A 24,538-nucleotide genomic window follows, 5' to 3' on the forward strand; every position below is an offset into this window, starting at 1 on the left:
TAACTTTCAAAGGCTTGAGTTTAGAGTTTCCCAAAGCTAAAATGTCAGAGAGCTTAATGAGAGAACTCACTCCATTAATATGAACAGCATTTTTGGGGGGGAGTGGGACATATTTCTAAGGAATAAGAATATCATAAGCAATAAATATTAGAGTTTTTGAAAGTATTCTATGTTATATCATTACCTATGTCCAAAAATAATAATTCTAACCCTAGCTAGATCATATCACAATATTCATTGTAATTTGATTCTTGTTATTTTTATTAACATTTCTATGGACAATGCATATAACGAATAAAAAGTTTCTTAAAAGCCTTCAAAAGCTGGGAATGGATTAAATACCATAGAAATACTTAACCTGAAAATTAAGTAAACAAATTCAAAGAAAAATTCCTTGGCAAATTCCATAATTTTATTTTCAATCCCCAAACCATTCTCTTTTTTCCCCTGAAGAAAATGAAAACAAATAATGTTCACAGAATGGCAACACGCTTTTCAAAATGGTAATGCTACTTGACTCTGTGTTATTATTACAACCCTGGAAAATTTCAAATAAAGTATGAAGTAAAGAATATGGACTACAAGATTTGGAAGACAGACAGATCTATACTTTACTTGCTAGCTGAGACACAATGTGAATTACTTCACCTCTTTGGACACTGCTTTCTCAATACGGGTAATAAGATATTGTAAGAAGTAAATGAGAGAAAAACCTTATAGGTGCACTGCCATGTACATTATAAACACTCAACAATATTATTTCTCTTCTTTCTCCATTATAGCATTTGGCAGACTACTAAAAGACTGAAAATTCTTTAAAGATATGATTTTCATATTTAGGCTATTTGGTTTTGACTAATCAACAACTCACAAATCCCTTGATGCTCATTAAAGCTTCAGAAATTTGCATGTTGTCTTTATTCCTGCTTGATTCTCTTTAGGTATTTCTTTGTACATTTACAAGGAAGGCATTTGAGATCAATAAATGAAATGTAATCAAATGAGGATGTTTCAGAGAGGGGACCATACAGAAAAAAAGAAAGAGAGAAAGAAAGAAAGAAAATGATAGATTTAGTGATGATATCCTTGAAATTGTACTTTAGGAAAAAACCTATAATAGCAGGTTAATATTTTCCAAGCTCACAAGAAAATGAGGACTGCATTATTCTTTCTTCATCAGAGAATCTCAACTTTTTGTTTTAACCCCACACATCTGAGGGTAATACATGGTTTCATTATTGATCATGGCTGACCAGTGCAGTAATCTTGACTCCTGGGGAAGAGTGGTTGCGTTGGAATGATGTAAGAGAGGAAAGACTCTTAGCAGGGAAGTGGAGAGTTTGAAGTTTTATAAAATTCACCAGATAGTTTTTATTTGCTCTTGTTTAGAAAGAAGAAGGCAGTATGTTTTTTAAAATACCATGGAACAAATACTGAATGAATATTTATTAGATGAATTTTAAAAATTTGGGATAAGGTGGCATACACAGCCTAGACCATAATCAGAGGAGTTTTTCTACAAATTTTCCAAGGAGAAAAATGTATAACCTGGCTTTCCTTTTCCTTTTACAGGGAGACGATATGGTGGTGAAGCCCTCATGTAATGTTTTTACACAGGTAAATGACATTAAGTAGTTTCAAATACCATAACTGAACATAATTGAACCTTATAATAATCTTACATTATCAGAAAAACAGATAATGTTTTTATCATTATAATTTTTAAATCTGAAAATAAATCAAAAGTTTTTCAGGACAAACAAAATCCAGGATTTATTTTTAGAAAATTGTGATTAGACTCAGTTGAGATTCCAATTTTGCAAGATAAGAAATGGTTAATTTTTTACGTCTGCAGAATTCTGTAGCCAAGCGTAATAAAACATTAACTAGTGCAACTTCAGAAAGGTGTAGTAAAACGCATGAAATAAAAACTATCCATCACCTTTTGAAACACAGTTTTTGTAGACTGATTAAAACACATGAAGAGAAAAATGTTACCTATACATCGAGCATACCAGTAATTGAACTGGTATTCAAAGAGAGCTACAAAGAGGGTACTTGGGTACAATGCAATGATGTAGAAAATGGCTTGCAGCCAGAAATTTAGTTTGTGGGAGGGTTAATAATCCCCTAACTCCTTTCCTTTAAAACACCTGCTTGAAGGGCAATATTTAAATTCTGCAAATAACTTCCCAAAGCTTGAAGTTCACTTTCCTTTGTGTTTTCTAAGTAATTTACCTTGAGATTTTTTATGATTACCGAAGCTATTGTTTATTTAAATAAGCACACTCTCTCATACCTGACCCATATGTCCCTTCTTGATTCTAGATTTAACCTACAATGCTTATTTTATAACATTATATTATTTCCATGGCAACAACTGTCTTGGTATATTAAACAAAGGAAGATGACTTCAGTTGATTTGTCCTGTAGTGAAGGAGCTGGATTTGAGATTGTTAAACTTGAGCTGAAGAGAAAACAGTTAAAAAACAGAAATAATGATGAAAAAAGTGAAATTCACTTTATTACATACCCATGATTAGGGGCTGAATGCATTTACTAGGTAGAATAATCACTGTCCTGCTCTCATGGATTCACCGTAAACCTACCCCCATTAGTGCCATTGAATTTAAGGCAGATTGGTTCCTTAGCACAATGCACAGTTACTAACTGATAGTTCTATTCTGTTCCAATGTGCTTTTGTCTGTTTTCAAAGCGCTAGGTACATTTGAACATATCTTAGCTAAGTGTATTACCAGATGACAAATAATAAAAACATTTATTAGGAATCAACCTCTGTACCAATGACATACATATTTTTGCTGTTATTTTCAATATTATGAGGCTGAAATGAAAAAAAAAGTCTATACACACATATACACAAAACAGACACATGGACTTTACAAAAAACATAGAATTAGAATTAATTTAAAAATGTATTTGCTTTATGTAACAATGACCTTTCCTCCTACTTTCAAAGGCTTTTAGGTACTCTCAATCTATTGCAACTTCAGTTAAATCCTACCCTTTCCTGAGACAGGGCATCAAAATGTAATTCAGTTACAAGTAACAGTAACATTTAATTATCTCCTCCAGTTATCTGCACTGCCAAAGGACAGCATTTCCTGAGCGCCACAGATGTCACTGTTGTAAGCAAGAACCAGTTTGGGGATATGTACAGAATATCATGACACTGGCTTATTTAATGCTTTTATTCTTTGTGGCTCATATTTACATATAGCAAAAATTTGCTCCCAATCTAATCGGCTTCAAATAAAAATTGTTAATATATTCTCCTAGGGAAAATTACTTAACCTCCCTATGCCTCAGTGTCCTTATTCAAACCTTATATGACCATGCCAGGCATGTAGTAAACACACAGCAAATATAGCTTTTATTATTACCTCAGGTAAAATATTTCTTACCTGGCACTAATATGTGCTAGGGACAAATCACTTTCTAATTAAGTAAAGACATATTAAAAAATAAAAAGACATATTAAACTAAAAACCAAAATTACTTTGTCTAATGCAAAGCCAATGAATTTCATGCTTTCCCGGTTAATAATACTGCATTTATTTTTCTTTAAATCACTACTTATAGGTCTAATCATTTCTCCCTTTTTCAGCATGTTTCCCAATACGTCTAGGTTAAGTTTATTAGACACAGGTGAAGAACTGGCATGCTGTAGGTATTTCTGAACATGTGCATAATTCTCCACAAAAGCAGTAAGAGGTCACTTAGAGGTTGCAGAGGAAGCAAGTGCCTCTGGTACTTTTGTGATTCTAAAGTGAGACTCTTACTGTTGCAATTGCTTTAAGGATGCGACCCTGAAGCACAGATTCCAGTATATACTCTATTTTCTGCTCCTCTTTGTAACTCAACTCTCTCTAAAGAAGTCTGTATCCTCTATGTAATCCCAGAACTAACTTATCTTCTGACTTTCCAATTGGCAGACAAGTTTTGGCTTGCAACAAGATTATAGTCAGAGCATGAGGACATATAAGGGAAATGAAGTGTTTTTTAGGAGTCTGCTATTTTAAGTTCTCAAAAAAATTTTTTTTTTAATTTGTCCAAATAAATCTGAGACTCTAATAACACAGAGGATCATTTCAATGAGTCTCGTTGTGAGTGAATCACCATTATAGGTAAGTCACGATCTACTCTAACTTGGTTCATGATGATCACATGGTGAATTAACTTTATACTGTCTTATGCTCAGAATGGGCACCTGTAATATGCCAGAGATTATGGCAAACACACAGGAGGTACAAAGATAACTGAGATACAGCCTTCACCTTCAATGGCGTCACAGCCATCAGATAAAACAGCATGTATTCACTTGCCAACTACAGTATAATAAAGTAAGTTCAGGAGCTTACTTAGATTATGTTACTTACTTAGATTATAAAAGGCTCTCCATAAATCCATTTGTTTATAAATCCTAAATGAATGAGAAGAATTTAAGCTCACAGTCCTCAATGTAGTTATATTAAATAAGAAATGTGCATTGTCTTTTCCCATTTACACTGGCTTATTTTTTATGGCTCATATTTACATATAGCAAAAATTTGCTCCCAATCTAACCTGCTTCAAATATTGTTAATATGTTTACAGTGAAAATTGTGGATACTCAGTTTCTATCAGGCATATATTTTCCCTTCCTTTTCATTCCATTAGGGGGAGAAAAAGTCAGCCAGTCTCCTTGTTGAGCTCTGAATTTCACTACATATTGGGAAAGATTTATTCCATATAAAGATATGAGATACAATATTTTTTCACCATATTCAATTTTTATAAATTTATCTTTTTTGTTTCTATCATAATTATTAGCCTCCTCTTAGAGCTTATAATTATGATAGAAACAAAAAAAGATTATTTATTGTTCATTGGTTGGTTGATTTACTTATTAGACTTGAGGGGTTCTGTGTTAATATCCACATAGCAAATGCATTATAGACTAAGGAATAGTGTGATGGTCCAGGCTGAAAAGGTAATTATAGTCCTTTATTGGTTTTAGGCTGAATAGAGTACCTCTGGAGTACAGCTTTGCTTATGTTAAAGTTAGTAAATTGAAAATGTAAAAATAAAGGAGTTTTGCCCCTATTATATATTCATTTCTTTATCAACTCAACAAGTTTACTGAAAGCTTTCTATAGATAAAAAGGCAATTCAATACAGCATTATGAATCCCAGAAAGGGTAAATACAGAAAAGCACATGCAGCCTGTAGGAAGGACATCCAACACACTTTTTGAAGGTCAAGAAAGGCTTCATATTAGGATGGGTAAATAAGATGAGTCTGAAGAATAAATCATTTAGGTGAACTTGTAGGGTGGGGATAGGAGTAAGAGGGTAACATTCAGAATTTAATTTGAGGGCAATGGAGAACAATGGTAGAATTTTAAACGAGAGTGACATCATCAAATTTGTATCACAGGAAGTTCATTCTGACTCTACTATTTAGTTTGGGGAAAAGGGACAAGAATGGAGACTAGAGTCTGTTTGGGCTATTACAATAGTAAAGTAAATAATGAGAGATAATGGCATCTTTATCTACAGTATGGTGGTACAAATAAAAGCTCAACAGATTAAAAGCAAAGCCTCCTCCAGCCACTGAACAATGCTTTCAGTGCTTTCTCTCACTGTATCTTTGCATGTACTTTCTTAGAGATAAAGACATTATTTGGTTGCTTGTGCCAACAGAAGTGAGAGTTTGATCATTTGCATATAGAGTAGACCTCAACACATCCCTAGCATCTTAAAATTTAGAAAGTGCTTGGCGTGTTAGGAAATGACATGTAGCATCTGGTCAATGTATTCCAGGATGCATATAGGGGAATGACTATAAAGAGGGCAGTAAAGCCAACCTAAGAAGGGACCTCTGGAATTTCAACTGTATCTAACAGGCATGAGAAATCACCTACTGATTTATGCAGGGAATAGACAGATGATCTGATCTTTCTAAGGTTACTTGGTGTCAACTTTAAGGTGAACCTCCCATTATACCCACCTTTTGGCATTCATGCCTTAGTACAGAACCCTCCCCTTGAGTTAAGTGGGACCTGTGACTTGCTTCTCATTACTCCTGTGATTTTATAACATTATGCAAAACTGCATCTTGCTAGAGACTCACTAGACAGACTTTCCTTGATGTTTTGATGAAGAAAGCATCTGAGCTAGGGAAGTTCACATGGCAAGGAACTGTGGATGGTCCCTAGGAATTGAGCAAAGAACTGAAGCTCTCAGTTCTGTAACCACAAGGAACTGATTACTTCCAATAACAATGTGAATTTGGAAGAGAATACTGAACCTCGGGTGAGAATTCAGCCCTGGTCAACATCTTGATTACAGCCTCGTGAGACCCTAAGAGAGGACCCAGTTAAGCCATGCCCATACTCACTACCCGCAGAAACCAAGAGAAAGTAAATGTGCTGTTTTAAACTGCTAAATTTGTGGTAATTTGTTACTCATCTACAAAAAAGAATATAATTAGTAATGCTACTGAAGATAAATTAGATGAGGGAAATTTGGAAACAGGAAGTCCAGCTAGCAAAGAAGAGATGATACAGTAGGATTATACATTTAATTGAGAAAACATGAGCTGGAATCAGAAAAAAGCTGACTTCAAGCTCTTTACCAACTTAAATAATTAATCTGGTTAGTTTATAAAATGGGATAATAACATTCTCTCAAATGGTTTCTAAAAGGAATATATAAAGGGAAATATACATACTGTTTAACACAATGCCTAGCACACATTATCATTATTGTGCTGTTACGTTTATGAGGACTAATGAGAGCTGGACTAAAATAAGGGTAATGAGAATGGAAATGGTGGTAAATTTGAACAATAGCTTTTGGTAGTAGGTCTCAGTGACTTTCCAATACGGATAGAGAAAGAGAGAGAGGAGGAAGTAAAAGATGACACAGTTTCTAGCCTGAATGACTGGATGAGAATGATGCCATATCTGAATGAAGGAGTGCAGAAGGGAGAGCTGACTTGGCAAAAGAGATAATGAGTTCTGTTTTGGAATGTGAAGTCGGTGTGTTTGTGGGAGGCCATCCAGGTGGAGAGGGCCAGTGCACAGCTGGGAATACAGACTTGGTACTCAGAAGAGATCTGGGTATATGAAAGGATCTGGAGATGGTTGTGAATTAGGTTACCCATAAATTGCATCAGTGTTCACACACACACACACACACTCCTAACACTCCTTCTGTAAAAACATGAGATATCCAGGGAAATTTCTCCCAGCAGCCTCAGGAGCAGAGGATTAAATCTCCACTATCAACTTGATGTACCCTGCATCTGTGGAATACCTGAATAGACAACGAATCATCCCAAATTGAGGAGGTGGACTTTGGGAGCAATGATATATATATTTTTTCCCCTTTTTCTCTTTTTGTGAGTGTGTATGTGTATGCTTCAGTGTGTGATTTTGTCTGTATAGCTTTACTTTTACCATTTGTCCTAGGGTTCTGTCTCTCCTTTTTTTTTTTCTTTTTTATTACTTAAAACATTTTTTTTCTTAATAATTATTTTTAATTTTTTATTTTAATAACATTATTTTATTTTACTTAATTTAATTTAATTTTATTTTATTTTATCTTCTTCTTTCTTTTTTTTTTCTCCCTTTTATTCTGAGCCGTGTGGAGGACAGGCTCTTGGTGCTCCAGCCAGGCATCAGGGCTTTGCCACTGAGGTGGGAGACCCAAGTTCAGGACACTGGTCCACAAGAGACCTCCCAGCTCCACATAATATCAAATGGTGAAAATCTCCCAGAGATCTCCATCTCAATGCCTATACCCAGCTCCACTCAACGACAAGCAAGCTACAGTGCTGGACACCCTATGCCAAACAACCAGCAAGACAGGAACACAACCCCATCAATTAGCACAGAGGCTGCCTAAAATCATAATAAAGCCACAGACACCCCAAAACACACCACCAGACGTGGACCAGCCCACCAGAAGGACAAGATCCAGCCTCATCCGCCAGAACACAGGAACTAGTCCCCTCCACCAGGAAGCCTACACAACCCACTGAACCAACCTTAGCCACTGGGGACAGACACCAAAAACAATGGAAACTACAAACCTGCAGCCTGTGAAAAGGAGATCCCAAACACAGTAAGATAAGCAAAATGAGAAGAGAGAAACACATAGCAGATGAAGGAGCAAGGCAAAAACCCACCAGACCTAACAAATGAAGAGGAAATAGGCAGTTTACCTGAAAAAGAATTCAGAATAATGATAGTAAAGATGATCCAAAATCTTGGAAATAGAATGGAGAAAATACAAGAAACGTTTAACAAGGATGTAGAAGAACGAAAGAGCAAACAAACAGAGATGAACAACACAATAAATGAAATTAAAAATTCTCTAGAAGGGACCAATAGCAGAATAACTGAGGCAAAAGAATGGATAAGTGACCTGGAAGATAAAATAGTGGAAATCACTACTGCAGAGCAGACTAAAGAAAAAAGAATGAAAAGAATTGAGGACAGTCTCAGAGACCTCTGGGACAACATTAAACACACCAACATTCGAATTATAGGGGTCCCAGAAGAAGAGAAAAAGAAAGGGCCTGAGAAAATATTTAAAGAGATTATAGTTGAAAACGACCCTAATATGGGAAAGGAAATAGTTAATCAAGTCCAGGAAGCGCAGAGAGTCCCATACAGGATAAATCCAAGGAGAAACACGCCAAGACACATATTAATCAAACCATCAAAAATTTAATACAAAGAACAAATATTAAAAGCAGCAAGGGAAAAACAACAAGTAACACATAAGGGAATCCCCATAAGGTTAACAGCTGATCTTTCAGCAAAAACTCTGCAAGCCAGAAGGGAGTGGCAGGACATATTTAAAGTGATGAAAGAGAAAAACCTATAACCAAGATTACTCTACCCAGCAAGGATCTCATTCACATTGGACGGAGAAATTAAAAGCTTTACAAGCAAAAGCTAAGAGAATTCAGCACCACCAAACCAGCTTTACAACAAATGCTAAAGGAACTTCTCCAGGCAGGAAACACAAGAGAAGGAAAAGACCTACAATAACAAACCCAAAACAAAATAAGAAAATGGTAATAGGAACATACATATTGATAATTACCTTAAATGTAAATGGATTAAATGCTCCAACCAAAAGACATAGACTGGCTGAAAGGCTACAGAAACAAGACCCGTATATATGCTGTCTACAAGAGACCCACGTCACACCTAGGGACACATACAGACTGAAAGAGAGGGGATGGAAAAACATATTACATGCAAATGGAAATCAAAAGAAAGCTGGAGTAGCAATTCTCATATCAGACAAAACAGACTTTAAAACAAAGACTATTATAAGAGACAAAGAAGGACACTACACAATGATGAAGGGATCAATCCAAGAAGAAGATATAACAATTGTAAATATTTATGCACCCAACATAGGAGCACCTCAATACATAAGGCAAATACTAACCCATAAGAGGGGAAATCAACAGTAACACAATCATAGTAGGGGACTGTAACACCCCACTTTCACCAATGGACAGACCATACAAAATGAAAATAAATAAGGAAACACAAGCTTTAAATGATACATTAAACAAGATGGACTTAATTGATGTTTATAGGACATTCCACCCAAAAACAACAGAATGCACATTCTTCTCAAGTGCTCATGGAACATTCTCCAGGATAGATCATTTCTTGGGTCACAAATCAAGCCTTGGTAAATTTAAGAAAACTGAAATCGTATCAAGTATCTTTTCTGACCACAACGCTATGAGACTAGATATCAATTACAGGAAAAAATCTGTAAGAAATACAAACACATGGAGGCTAAACAACACACTACTTAATAAACAAGAGATCACTGAAGAAATCAAAGAGGAAATCAAAAAATACCTAGAAACAAATGACAATGAAAACACAACGACCCAAAACCTATGGGATGCAACAAAAGCAGTTCTAAGAGGGAAGTTTATAGCTATACAAGACTACCTTAAGAAACAAGAAACATCTCAAATAAACAACCTAACCTTACAGCTAAAGCAATTAGAGAAGGAAAAACAAAAAAAAACCCAAAGTTAGCAGAAGGAAAGAAATCATAAAGATCAGATCAGAAATAAATGAAAAAGAAATGAAGGAAATGATAGCAAAGATCAATAAAAATAAAAGCTGGTTCTTTGAGAAGATAAACAAAATTGATAAACCATTAGCCAGACTTATCAAGAAAAAAAGGGAGAAGACTCAAATCAATAGAATTAGAAATGAAAAAGGAGAAGTAACAACTGACACTGCAGAAATACAAAGGATCATGAGAGATTACTACAAGCAACTCTATGCCAATAAAATGGACAACCTGGAAGAAATGGACAAATTCTTAGTAATGCACAACCTTCCAAGACTGAACCAGGAAGAAATACAAAATATGAACAGACCAATCACAAGCACTGAAATTGAAACTGTGATTTAAAATCTTCCAACAAACAAAAGCCCAGGACCAGATGGCTTCACAGGCAAATTCTATCAAACATTTAGAGAAGAGCTAACACCTATCCTTCTCAAACTCTTCCAAAATATAGCTGAGGGAGGAACACTCCCAAACTCATTCTAAGAGGCCACCATCACTCTGATACCAAAACCAGACAAAGATGTCACAAAGAAATAAAACAACAGGCCAATATCACTGATGAACATAGATGCAAAAATCCTCAACAAAATACTAGCAAACAGAATCCAACAGCACATTAAAACGATCATACACTATGATCAACAGGGGTTTATCCAGGAATGCAAGGATTCTTCAATATACGCAAATCAATCAACGTGATACACCATATTAACAAATTGAAGGAGGAAAACCATATGATCATCTCAATAGATGCAGAAAAACTTTCGACAAAATTCAACACCCATTTATGATAAAAACCATCCAGAAAGTAGGCATAGAGGGAACTTTCCGCAACATAATAAAGGCCATATATGACAAACCCACAGCCAACATCGCCCTCAATGGTGAAAAACTGAAACCATTTCCACTAAGATCAGGAACAAGACAAGGTTGCCCACTCTCACCACTATTATTCAACATAGTTTTGGAAGTTTTAGCCACAGCAATCAGAGAAGAAAATGAAATAAAAGGAACCCAAATCAGAAAAGAAGAAGTAAAGCTGTCACTGTTTGCAGATGGCATGATACTATACATAGAGAATCCTAAAGATGCTACCAGGAAACTACTAGAGCTAATCAATGAATTTGGTAAAGTAGCAGGATTCAAAATTAATGCACAGAAATCTCTTGCATTCCTATACACTAATGATGAAAAATCTGAAAGTGAAATTAAGAAAACACTCCCATTTACCACTGCAACAAAAAGAATATAATATCTAGGAATAAACCTACCTAAGGAGACAAAAGACCTATATGCATAAAACTATAAGACACTGATGAAAGAAATTAAAGACGATACCAATAGATGGAGAGATATACCATGTTCTTGGATTGGAAGAATCAACATTGTGAAAATGACTCTACTACCCAAAGCAATCTACAGATTCAGTGCAATCCCTATCAAACTACCACTGGTATTTTTCACAGAACTAGAACAAAAAATTTCACAATTTGTATGGAAACACAAACGACCCCGAATAGCCAAAGCAATCTTGAGAAAGAAAAACGGAGCTGGAGGAATCAGGCTCCCTGACTTCAGACTATATTACAAAGCTTCAGTAATCAAGACAGTTTGGTACTGGCACAAAAACAGAAATATAGATCCATGGAACAGGATAGAAAGCCCAGAGATAAACCCACACACATATGGTCACCTTATCTTTGATAAAGGAGGCAAGAATATACAGTGGAGAAAAGACAGCCTCTTCAATAAGTGGTGCTGGGAAAACTGGACAGCTACATGTAAAAGAATGAAATTAGAACACTCCCTAACACCATACACAAAAATAAACTCAAAATGGATTAAGGACCTAAATGTAACGCCAGACACTATCAAACTCTTAGAGGAAAACATAGGCAGAGCAGTCTATGACATAAATCACAGCAAGATCCTTTTTGACCCACTTCCTAGAGAAATGGAAATAAAAACAAAAATAAACAAATGGGATCTAATGAAACTTAAAAGCTTTTGCACAGCAAAGGAAACCATAAACAAGACCAAAAGACAACCCTCAGAATGGGAGAAAATATTTGCAAATAAAGCAACTGACAAAGGATTAATCTCCAAAACATACAAGCAACTCATGCAGCTCTATATCAAAAAAACAAACAACCCAATCCAAAACTGGGCAGAAAACCTAAATAGACATTTCTCCAAAGAAGATATACAGATTGCCAACAAACACATGAAAGAATGATTATCATCATTAATCATTAGAGAAATGCAAATCAAAACTACAATGAGATATCATCTCACAGTGGTCAGAATGGCCATCATCAAAAAATCTACAAACAACAAATGCTGGAGAGGGTGTGGAGAAAAGGGAACCCTCTTGCACTGTTGGTGGGAATGTAAATTGATACAGCCACTATGGAGAACAGTATGGAGGTTCCTTAAAAAACAAAAAATAGAATTACCATACGACCCAGCAATCCCACTACTGGGTATATACCCTGAGAAAACCATAATTCAAAAAGAGTCATGTACCACAATGTTCACTGCAGCTCTATTTACAATAGCCAGGACATGGAAGCAACCTAAGTGTCCCTCAACAGATGAATGGATAAAAAGATGTGGCACATATATACAATGGAATATTAGTCAGCCATAAAAAGGAACGAAACTGAGTTATTTGTAGTGAGGTGGATGGACCTAGAGACTGTCATACAGAGTGAAGTAAGTTAGAAAGAGAAAAACAAATACCTATGCTAACACATATATATGGAATCGAAAAAAAAAATGGTCAGAAGAACCTAGGGGCAAGACGGGAATAAAGATGCAGACCTATTAGAGAATGGACTTGAGGATATGGGGAGGGGGAATGGTAAGCTGGGACAAAGTGAGAGAGTGGCATGGACATATATACACTACCAAACGTAAAATAGATAGCTAGTGGGAAGCAGCTGCATAGCACAGGGAGATCAGCTCGGTGCTTTGTCACCACCTAGAGGGGTGGGATAGGGAGGGTGGGAGGGAGGGAGATATGAGAGGGAAGAGATATGGGGACATATGTATATGTATAACTGATTCACTTTGTTACAAAGCACAAACTAACACACCATTGTAAAGCAAGTATACTCCAATAAAGGTGTTAAAGAAAAAAAAGATTAAAAAAACCCCAAAAAACATTGGAAATCCCTTAGAAATAAGTAAATTATTGGCTGCTTTAATGAAAAGAACCCACAACGAAAAAAATAGGGAATGGGAAAAGGATCTTTTCTTCTTTCCTTAGAGATGAATGACTAGTAAATTTCCAAATGCAAAGGGGATATTTAAGTTGACTAAGCTTGGTAAATCTTCTGCAGAGATAAGCAAACTATGGCCTGAGGGCCACATCCAGCTTGTTGCCTGATTTTGTAGATAAAGTTTTTTTGGAAAGCAGACACATTTATTCGTTTGTTTATTATCTATTGCTGCTTTCACAATGCAATGGCAGAATTTAGCAGTTATGATTGAAACTGTGTAGACCACAAAGCCTGAAATATTTACTATCTCGCACTTTATAGTAAAAAGAAAAAAAGTTTACTCATCCGTGGTCTATTCCATAAAAAATGGTAGTCTTTAAAAATAGTGCATCAATAAATAAGGTAATAAAGAAATGCCACCTGGTATACCACAACACCAATCTAAAAAGTTCAAAACTTGGTTTCTGGCATAACCTTCCACTGATTACTTATAACCTTTCTGTAACAGCATTTTTTCAGCTGTCAAGTAGGAATAATACCTCCTCTGCTTACTTCAGAAGCTTGCAAGCAAGAAATTATTAAAAAAAACTATAAAGCATCAAAGTATAAGTTATTATTGATATTATAGATTTTTTATATTGTCAAATCAAGAAATCAATGCAGTCATAATTATATAAGAAAAATATAAATATACATTTGTGTATGTAATTTATTAAAGGAAACTTTCTATCTATTATTTTTTGTTATATTTACAAGAAATATTTGGGTTGAGTAGAACCATATCGGCATTATCCTTTCCAGGAAAGAAAAGCACAGAAAATTAAGATATTTGCTTAAAGTCAGCCAACTAATTAATGGTAGTGTCTGAGAGCTAGTGAAATCTCTTAATCATAATTTGCTTTCTACAGCACTGTATATCTACAATGGTGACTAACTTGATAAATCAGTCATATTTGACATACATGTGTGGGTATCTGAGGTATATAATTTTAGTATAGGGTGTTCGGAGGTTGAGATGAAATAAACAGAATTTGTTTAAAGATGAACTGTCTCTTCAAGTGCAATTTATCCTTTCTTGTTTTGAATTTTTAATAAAATTTTCATTTTAGAATAGTTTTAGATTTACAAAGAGGTTATAATGATAGTTCAGAGAGTCCCTGTATACGTTTCACCTTGTTTCCCTTATTTTTGACATTCATTTTAAAGCTAAATAATAAGTAACCATCAGTATATATCATCTAGAAAGTTAGAAAAGTGAGAAAAATATGTAGACGTGTAATGCAGAGTTATCATTTTTCTCATTTCACTCATGATTAAGGCAAGATGCTGTTACTTGTCCAAGGTCAGATAAAAAATTGATGACACAAAATTAGAAATAGAAGTAGATGTGTTAAATAGACTATAAGGATGAATGAATTAATGTCTTTAAAATGACTTCAAAATGCATGGACTTCTTAAAATGTGTGGACTCTTGCCTAAAGACAAATCATTACTAATATTTAACTTGCTAATTTACTTTCCAAAACAAAATGTTTTCATTAGCTCCTAGGTTATTTGCAACATGACCTGGCATGGTTCCTGGTATGTTTGGAAGCTTAATGAAGACATGCAAGTTTTTTGGTTTTTGTTTTTTTTATTTAGAAAGATGACAATGGGAATGCCTGTGTTTTTTGTAACGTGAACTTTAGAAAGGGAAATCAGGTACTTATTTTTTGACCAAAAACAAGTCAGTGTTTCTCATTTTCAAAGTAATCAAATTTTTAATACTTTTTTTTTGGATATTTGATTGCAACTTAAAAATGTGACCAGATATCTATATCCACAGCAATGTGGATCTCCAGGACAATCATTTAAATATAAAATATATCCACTGAAATATCATCTTACCTATTACTTTTATCTTTTTCAAAATGTAAAACATAATTATATATATGTATTTTTTAAAGGTAAAACTTTCATCTTGATCTCTAAGTAGTAAATGAGATTATGTGTATGAAGTACTCAGTTGCTGATGGCACACTAAAACTTTTTCATCTCCTCCTTTTCTTCTTCCCTTTCCTCTCTTGCTTGTTGGTGAAAATCACTCTTCACCACTCAGTCATCATGGCCCTTAGGAGAATGGAATGGTGGTAAAGAGAGTTGCAGGCATAAGGAAAAGGGACTAAGGTTTGTTGAGCAAGTGTCACTTGTTGAGTGGTACATTAGGTGATTTACATATCTTTTATTGCTTAGAGCTGTAAGCTGTCTTGCACTATGGATGTAATTATCCACATTTTACATTTAAGAAAATTGGCAGGAGAGAGATCTGAACAACTTTCCAAAGATCACATAGCTTAGGAAAGGCTGAAATGTAAATATGAACTATCTGCCTGCAATGGAGGCCACTTCTTAGGGAGAAGAATCCCTGTTACTGAGTGGGTGTTACAATCTCTACCGGTATCAAGATTCTTCTCCTGCCTCTACAAATTTCCCTGCACTTACGACAACCTGGATGGACCTAGAGGGTATTATGCTAGGTGAAATAAGTCGGAGAGAAAAAAACAACCACCATATGATTTCACTTATACGTGGAATCTAAAAAATAAAACAAACAAACCAAAACAGAAACAGAATCATAGATACAAAGAACAAACCGGCAGCTGCCAGGGGGAGGGGGGAGTCAGAAAAATAGGTGAAGGGGTTTAAGAGGTACAAGCTTCCAGTTATAAAACAAATAAGGCACAGGGATGCAATGTACAGCATAAGGAATATTGCAATAAATGTGTATGGTGACAGTTGGCTACTAGACTTATTGTGGTGATCAATCTGTAATGCATATAAATGTTGAATCACTATGTTGTACACCTCATACTAATATAATATTGTATGTCAACTATACTTCAACAAAATAATTTAAAATTAAAAATTTCCCTGCACTTAAGTAACCCCCGATAAATGGGTCACAGTAGAAGAAATTTCCTCTGATTGAAATAGAGGACAGCCTAAGGAGTTTTCTGAAGCCATGTATCAACTGTAATTAAGACCAGATTCCCTCTCAACTTTATTGAAGCTGCCAGTCAAAGACAGCGGTGTGCTTTTGTTAATGGAGCGCAAGCCTGGGCCTCAGAACTTGTGCTAGGCATGGCTCTGCCCCTGAGTTTGTGTGAAATCTTGAGTTTTTTATAGACATTGTATCTTCACTGATAAAATCGTTATTCTAAACCTACTTTCAAAGCACAGGTGGATTTTTGGAATGGTACATAATATAATCTTTTATAGACTGTAAAGACAATATTATGGCGTTATTATATTGTCTCATTTTGTTAAAATATTACCTTAAAACATAAATGCAGAGGTTTCTCAGGAAATTGCTTAAATAAAAACATTATTTATTATTCATCTAACATTTAGAATTAAGATAATTTTCACCAAATTCTACCAACAGAGACTGAAAGACACTAACCAATTTATACACTAAATATAGGATCAAAATTAAATATATAGTAAAAAATAAACGAAAAGTAAGTTTCCAAAAATTGCTTTATCAGTTGCCTTACGTCCAGAGTCAGGCACATTCTTATATAATCTAGGTATACGTAAGTCATTTTAGTAAATGTTAGTATTAGTTTTACACATGACACAAAATTTTAAGTCTCATCTACGATTTGTTCTGGGAATGTACTGTTTGCAACCTTGTGCCAAGGAAAAACCACCTAGATTCCAAATAACTGAAGCAGAAACAAACTTTTGGAATACAACCTACTCATAATTTGGCCACTGTCTGTAACATAAGCTTTCTATGAGGCTGGCGATGCTGAGTACTAAATGATGTTTTTAAACAAGTATGCACTAGAGAATCGGCTTTAGAGATATATGAAGTGAAAAGCACAAAGAATCTAAGAAGAGACAAAATCTGTCCAAATAAACTAGCATTGCTAAAATTGCATCTGTTCATATGAATAGTTACAAATAATGCACATTTTATGTGACTGAAGACTGTGAACTTTGAAAAGATAACAAAATAAGAAATATATACATATGCATATATGGAACCAGAAATGCAAAACGGAACATATTTGTTTTAACGCACAGGCAAAAGAGTGAAGAAAAGTTTAAAGAAAATTGGAGAAATAAAATTTAAAAAAAATCATACTATTTGAAAATATTTCTCGCCCTATCTTGTAACTTAAATGTATACCTACAGTGGAATTTACTAAGGACAATAGATTTAACTGTATACTTTAATAAGCTTAAAAGCAAGTACAGTTAATTTTAAAATGAGCGGAAAATTCCCATGGCAATAACTTTGTTTTTTAAATCTGTCCACAGGGTGATTTTATGTTCTACTTTTCACTAAAGATTTAAGCACGGATATACCTACTCTCAAAGAAATACTTTAATATAACAAAACTAACTTGAAGTTACTTGTTTTGCAAAGTCAGATTTTCATAAATCTACTTATTAAAATTTATTGTAAAAGTGGAGTAAACCTTAAAAATGTAGATGCAAACACTCTCTTCTCAGCCTGTGTAACATCCTGGTATGTTTCTGGTACTTTGAAAGAAAATATTAATCAACTCTTTGTGACTTAGAGTTCTTTGAGATTAACCTTCCTCTCGACCTTTTTGAGGTTAAACCATCCTAGTGAAAAGAATTTGGGTTTCAGAATGAGAAAGATTGTATACAAATCACGGTTCTGTCACCTACAACCTTGATGATCTTGGGCAAGTTGTTTAAAACCTCTAAGACTTAGGTTCTTCTGATGAAAAATGGGGAGAATAACAATAACGGAATTATAGTAAGAATTAAATGAGGTAAATACATATATAAAAGAGCCAGGTAGACCCTCATAAAGGTTGGTGTTTTATAACATGGAATTCGTTCCGTACTATAATTGGTTTTATAAACTAGATCGGCGGGTTGGATAGGCAGCAGATTATTCTCAATATAATAAGATTTATAACAGCATCTAAATTCTGAACCCCTCCTATATTCCAGGGATTGTATTAGATGTCTGACTGGCATGGCTAATCTCTTTAACCCTCATAACTAACATTAACAAAATGTTGTAACCATTTTGCTGATGAGAAAAATGAAGTTTAGAAAAGTGAATTAACCCAATATCAAATGACCAGGATATAAACCCAGGCACTCTGTAGCCCTCACGTGGACTATTCCCAAGGTTCTCATTAATATTCACACCAAAGAAAAATGGAAATGGGAGCAATTCAGATAAGGAGGGGAATTCCAAATCTGGCAACAGCAGAAAAAACAAAAAAACCCAAAACCCCAAACATAAAAGCAAAACAAAAGGACTATACATGTCTTCCTGGAAAAGATGTTCTGAGACTATGACTACTCATCACCTCCCAGCCTCTGTGGCTGTTTGTGCCATTTCTATAAAAGCCTATGATTTTTAAAAAGAAATTTCACCTGTTGAATATCAGCTTGTCTGTTATAAAACCCTTAGGGGCTGTGAAAACAATCTCATCACTATAAAACTTATTAACTTGAAAGATCAAATTTTTTTTACTAGATTTGGGGATCCACAGGTATTCCCATCACATTCTACACAGTGGACAATATACTGAATAAGTCATAGAGAGTATCCTCTTCTCCATTTGCATTTTCATCTGTGGGGTATATTGCCTCCATTAAAAAAAGAAAAAAAGGACAAAGTCTTAAACCACAGATCAAATCTCTACCAATTTGCCTGATTTTGTAGCATATTATAACTTACAAAGATCAGTGACCCACCATTAAATTTACAATTAAATTCAAATTAAATGCTTTTGAGAGTTTTAAGAGCTTTATGAAATAATAAAATGATCTTTTGCATCTTGTTCTATTGTAAAAATGAGTACTGATAACCACTGAATGGGTGATGACTTAAAGAAATTCTTGCCTATTTCCTAATATAAATAAAAATGACTTTAAGTCCTAGTGAATAGCCCTTCATTTTCTCTACAGATTTTTTGTTTTTAATTTATCAGTCAAAATATTCATTTCCAAAGGTTGAGGTGGTGCTCCAAACTTTCAATATTTTAATTATTGCAATTCTTTATCTCACGTGAAATGAATTCCCATCTTAATTCATCTATCATAACAGATTAATTCTATAGATTGCACATACTGAGTCAATACTTGCCTTGATGGTCCTTAAATTGTCTATTATTTTCCCTTGTAATCATGTTTCCTACATGTTAATTCTAAGTTATAAAATATTGTCAAAACTTCAGTCGGAAGTCATGGAAAATCTATTAACAGAATACAAGAATGCAATTTTCTGTAAGCTCTCAAAATATGATTCCGTCATCTACCTATTTATCTATCTATCTATTCATTCCTTATTCTCATCATCTGAAAACAAACTTAGAAGCATGGTTGGTTGAATAGAACAGTTGAGACGGTAATTGAGGTATACCAGATTGCCAAGTGGAAAAAACACTGAAATAACTAATATGAAAGAAATGAAGAAATTCAACAGATTATAAAAAAACGAAGGGTGTATAACCATGCAACTCCACGGACAGTGACTACACGTACAAGCAAATGAAAGCAGCTGACCACGTACCCACACACCTTGGCAGAGGTGCACTCCACACTCGTCGGCCGCCACCAAGACAGATGATCTCTGGCGTCCCTTCCAGACGATAACCTGATGAGCATGAGAAGGCCAGAGTGTCACCAACCCCAAAGCTGAACCCAATTCGGTTACCATATTGAGGAATTCCAGGATCTTCACAAGGCTCCAGATTATACTCTGTAATTGGATGAACAGAACAAAGAAAATGTTAGTAGTAACCTTTAAGGGTATATTCCTATTATTTGCAAAATGGATGCTTTTAGGGCCAGCCATACATTTTTAAATTTACTATATGTAAAATTATGGGAATATGCTGATGGCACACATAATTTTCTTCTTTTGTGAAAGGTCTACTAATTGAATGAATACTCTTATGTGTGAAATTCAATACAGGTGAGAAAATGTCACCTTCTGAGTGATACGTTGAAAATACAGCTATTTATCTTGTATTTTTTCTTCTGCACTAGAAATATTTCCATTTCATAGATTTTTGACTTATAATAATGGCATAATAGATTCATATTTTCAAATGCAAAATACCATTTAGAATGAAATGATTTGCATTTTGAAATGACTTTTACTTAATGGTTATAGTCTAAATGACAAAGGCTCTTGTGCCTCTAGTATACAAGAAATTCAATTCATCCACATTCTGAAAAACATGTCACTTCAGATGCAAGGGTTTATGTAAGACTGAAGTGCCCATAAACTGAAAATTGTATACTGTAGATTTATATAAGGAAACTTCCTCAACCAATGAATGAGCATCATGAAAATGAACAGTTAAACACTCTTCAGGGTATGAGAGAGTAGAGTTAATTAAACAACAATATTATAATTTATATACAGTCCTAAGAAGAAGTAGCTTATCTAAAAATATTTCCAGAGCACATGCTTAGTATGCAATTGCAGTGGAGAACAAGAGGGATTGTTTCATGTTGATGAGCTATTATTTCATTGTTTAAAAAATTTATTTGGATATACTTTTAACATTCTAGGTTAAAATTGATTATGCTCATTTGCTATTCACTATGAAATACCTTAATTATTTTAGAAGACAAGTATTTTCATGTAAATACTAGAACAACTGTTGAAGAATGAGGTTAGTATTTTTATGATTTTATTTATATAAATTATGTTATTTATATAATTATGTATAATTGTAATACTATAAATTTAATGTTACTAGGTTGGCATAAGATTTACTAATTAATTTGTTTCTGTATTCTCTTTCACTATTCCATTTAACTGGAAAGTAGAACTAATAAGAATACATTTTTATTCACTTTAGTCTTACAATTTTTTTCCTGGAATCCAAGTTATAATGTTGCCTACAGATGAGGTTATTCTAAAAAAAAAGAATAACCATATTAACTTGTTTCTATATCATCTAGTTGCAAATGAATAAATTAAGTTTGTCTTAGTCTTGGCCTGTAAACTATGCCTTTTTCCGAAACACAAAACTAGAATATCACTGGTTTAACTAACATTTCATTTATGGCCTAATTGAAACTTTAAATATATGTATGAATTTCCATTTTAAGTTTTACTCCATTTTAACTGGCATTTTAGCAAGTTTTTCTCTGTTAGAATTCTGCAGGATGCAAGTTAAAGAAATGTATTTATTATATTTCTATTAAATTTTTTAGTGAATTGATTTATTTTTTGCTATTGTTTAAAGGTTCCCTTTAATATATTACTATAGACAATCTTCAAGGCATTTCAAAGTTTCATTAAAATTTGTTGGCAGATAATTTATTTGTTTTCTTCTTTTTTTCTTTTCTCTTTTTTTCTCTCTCTGTTTTGTCATACATAACAAAAGTTATGCTCATACTTTTAAAAATCTGATTTTTAAACTTGTTTTCTTACCAGAGAATGTAATATTGAATCCTTCATATGATATTGAAAAATCTGAAATGAAGCGCAACTGAGCCCTGAAATTTCCATAGAGACCAGCATTGATTGTTGAAGGAAGTTCTGAACCAGTCAGGCGTGCCAGTGGTTGGGTAAAACTACCATTCTCTGTGATCAGTAAGTAGTCATGATGGTCTTCCAAATGAAAGGTGTGAAAATTGAACTGCACACCTATTAAGGAAAAGAGGAAAATTAGACTTATAAACTGTATCAGTAAAACACATAGAGTTACCAAACTAACAAAAATCAGGACTCTTCTTATAATTGATTTCTCTGAAAATGAAACGCACTGCAATAAAATATTCTAAATGTATAGTATAATATCTTTCTTTTGTTTGGGTTTTTTTCTGTTTGTTTCCTTTAGCTTCTATACAATAAATCATGTCTTAGAAACTACTTGGAAATAAAATTTTAAAATTAATGCCTAAAAAGAAATCACACAAGTTTTCTAAAAATTTCAAAGAAAATTTATATCCTTTATTTAAAATAGAAGTGCTTTGGCAAAAGTAACCACTCACTCAACTTCTAATAAGATAGGTTAGTTTGACTACTTTTCTTTGTAGTTTATATAATGGATTCATACAACGTATGCTCTTTTGGGACTGAGTTCTTTTACTCAACATTAAGTGTGTGAGATTCATCTCTACTTTTGTGTGTGGCTGTAAGTTATTTATTTTTAGTGATCCATTTCATTTTGTGAATAAAACACATTGATTTATCTGTTCAAAAGTTGATGGTCATTTAGATAGTTTGCATTTTAGCACCAAATGCAGATGGTGCTGCTCTGAGCATTCAAGTATGACTTTTGAAGAACATATGTGTTTATTTCTGTTGGATAGATATCTAGGATTAGAATTACTGGCTCATGTAAAATAAATATACATGTATATGTATACATTTATATATTTCAGCTTTAATAGATACTACTTTACAAAGTGGCTCAGCCAATTTACATTTCCATCAACAAATCCAATTGCTCTGTATCTTCACCAATACTTGAAAGTTTTTTATTTTTTCATTTGTTCTGTCCTGGTGAGTATGGTATGCCATTGCACTGTGGTCTCATGCGAGTGTTTAATGACATTATCACAAATGCATGTGAAAGGCTAACAATTACACACACACACACACACCATACTGCATGTAAGATACCAAATGGAATAAAGGATGATACCACATTCATCTTTCTCTTGAAGTGCTTAATAAATTTGCTTACTTGATCTAAAAGAATCACCAAAATCTTCAGTAAACAATCCAAAAGCCCAGAGTATGATAAAGTAACATTCTCTAACATTATTCATCAACTTTATAGTTCCAAATGCTGGAGAGTCTTGGAGTCCTCATTGCTTTTTTTTTTAATTGAAGTATAGTTGATTTACAAAGTTGTGTTAGTTTCAGGTATACAGCAAAGTGATTCAGTATATCTGAATATATATATTCTTTTTCACATATTTTTTCATTATAGATTATTACAAGATACTGAATCTAGTTCCCTGTGCTATACAGTGAGTCCTTGTTGTTTATTTCTTTATATATAGTAGTGGGTATATGTTAATCCCAAACTCCTAATTTACCTCTTGTTTGTTAAAAAAACAAAAAGTGACATAAAATGAGACCAAAACAAATACACCGAAAACGTAAGTAATGATAAGATGAGTTATTATTGCATAATGGGTCAGTGATTTCAATTTGGAAAATATTTGAAATGTACAATGATACTATTTTAATTCTTTTTCAAAATGTAACACTTCTTTTTTTCTCTCTCTCTTCACAATGAGCCTTTTTTAGGAGGGGTCCAGAAATTAAGTCAGTCTTTCAAATGTTCTTCAGTGTAAATGTGGTAATTGACACTAGACAGATGTAAATGAGAATGAGGTGTCAATGTGGCAAGGAGAAGATGCTTTGCCCTCTAGATTAACTGATATCTAAGTTTACAAAATAATGAATGGAAATTCAGATTAAGTCAATTTGATTTCGATCAGAGACTAAAACTAAGAAAAACTAGGCAGGTAATACAAGAACAGATGGAAAAAAAGAAGAAAAAATTCATTATGCATGTTTTTCTTAGAAAAACGTGGTTGTTCTGATATGCACTGAATTAATACTCGGGAAAATTAAAAATTCTGTTAGATAGTGGTGCTAATAAGCCCATGGTCAAGTATTACATACATAGTCTTTCTGAGACACACTTTCTCCATTTGATAAATGGGGTTCTAATAGGGTTGTCTTGAAGTTTAAATGAGACAATATAGGGGATGACTTGGCACAGTGCTTTCACAGAGGAAGTACTCAGCAATCGTTAGCTATCGTTATTGTTTAATCCTTCAACATGAAAGTAAATTGGTTTCATGTCACTCTGTCCTAGTCAGCTACTTTATAAAAGTAAGCCTCTGTTTATCAGATTACAGTTTAAACAATAAAATGTGTTTTCACTGCAGCAAAACAATTTAAGACCTTCTGTCGAAGGTCAATTAATCCAAATAAGAATATGATACTAGAACCTACTATATTATAGGCATTATGGAATATAAAAAAATTAGAAGATTGTAAATAACTCATGGTCTATCTGAGGGAAAAAGATACATAAAATAAAAGTTCAAACATTATGCTAAGTGCTATAAAAGTGATTAATGTGAGTCAATATAGGAGCATAGAAATAGAGGTAGTTTGTCAAAGGTATCAGCAGAGGCTTCTGGAGGCAA

The 24,538-nt window shown here is 33.9% G+C and overlaps 1 protein-coding gene across 3 annotated transcripts in view; it reads right to left on the reverse strand.

Annotated features, from left to right (window-relative positions):
- The window catches only part of CSMD3 (CUB and Sushi multiple domains 3), a 1,176,048-nt gene that overhangs the window by 372,275 nt on the left and 779,235 nt on the right, over positions 1–24,538 (reverse strand). For all 3 annotated transcript variants that reach the window (XM_068525309.1, XM_068525308.1, XM_068525307.1), the window contains 2 exons: positions 21,792–22,007; positions 19,911–20,099 (listed from right to left, as the gene is read on the reverse strand). In XM_068525309.1, the coding sequence (XP_068381410.1) occupies positions 19,911–20,099; positions 21,792–22,007 (405 nt within the window). The remainder of the gene's footprint in view (positions 1–19,910; positions 20,100–21,791; positions 22,008–24,538) is intronic.

This window comes from Eschrichtius robustus, chromosome 17, assembly GCF_028021215.1.
Source record: "Eschrichtius robustus isolate mEscRob2 chromosome 17, mEscRob2.pri, whole genome shotgun sequence".
NCBI classification, from domain to species: domain Eukaryota; kingdom Metazoa; phylum Chordata; class Mammalia; order Artiodactyla; family Eschrichtiidae; genus Eschrichtius; species Eschrichtius robustus.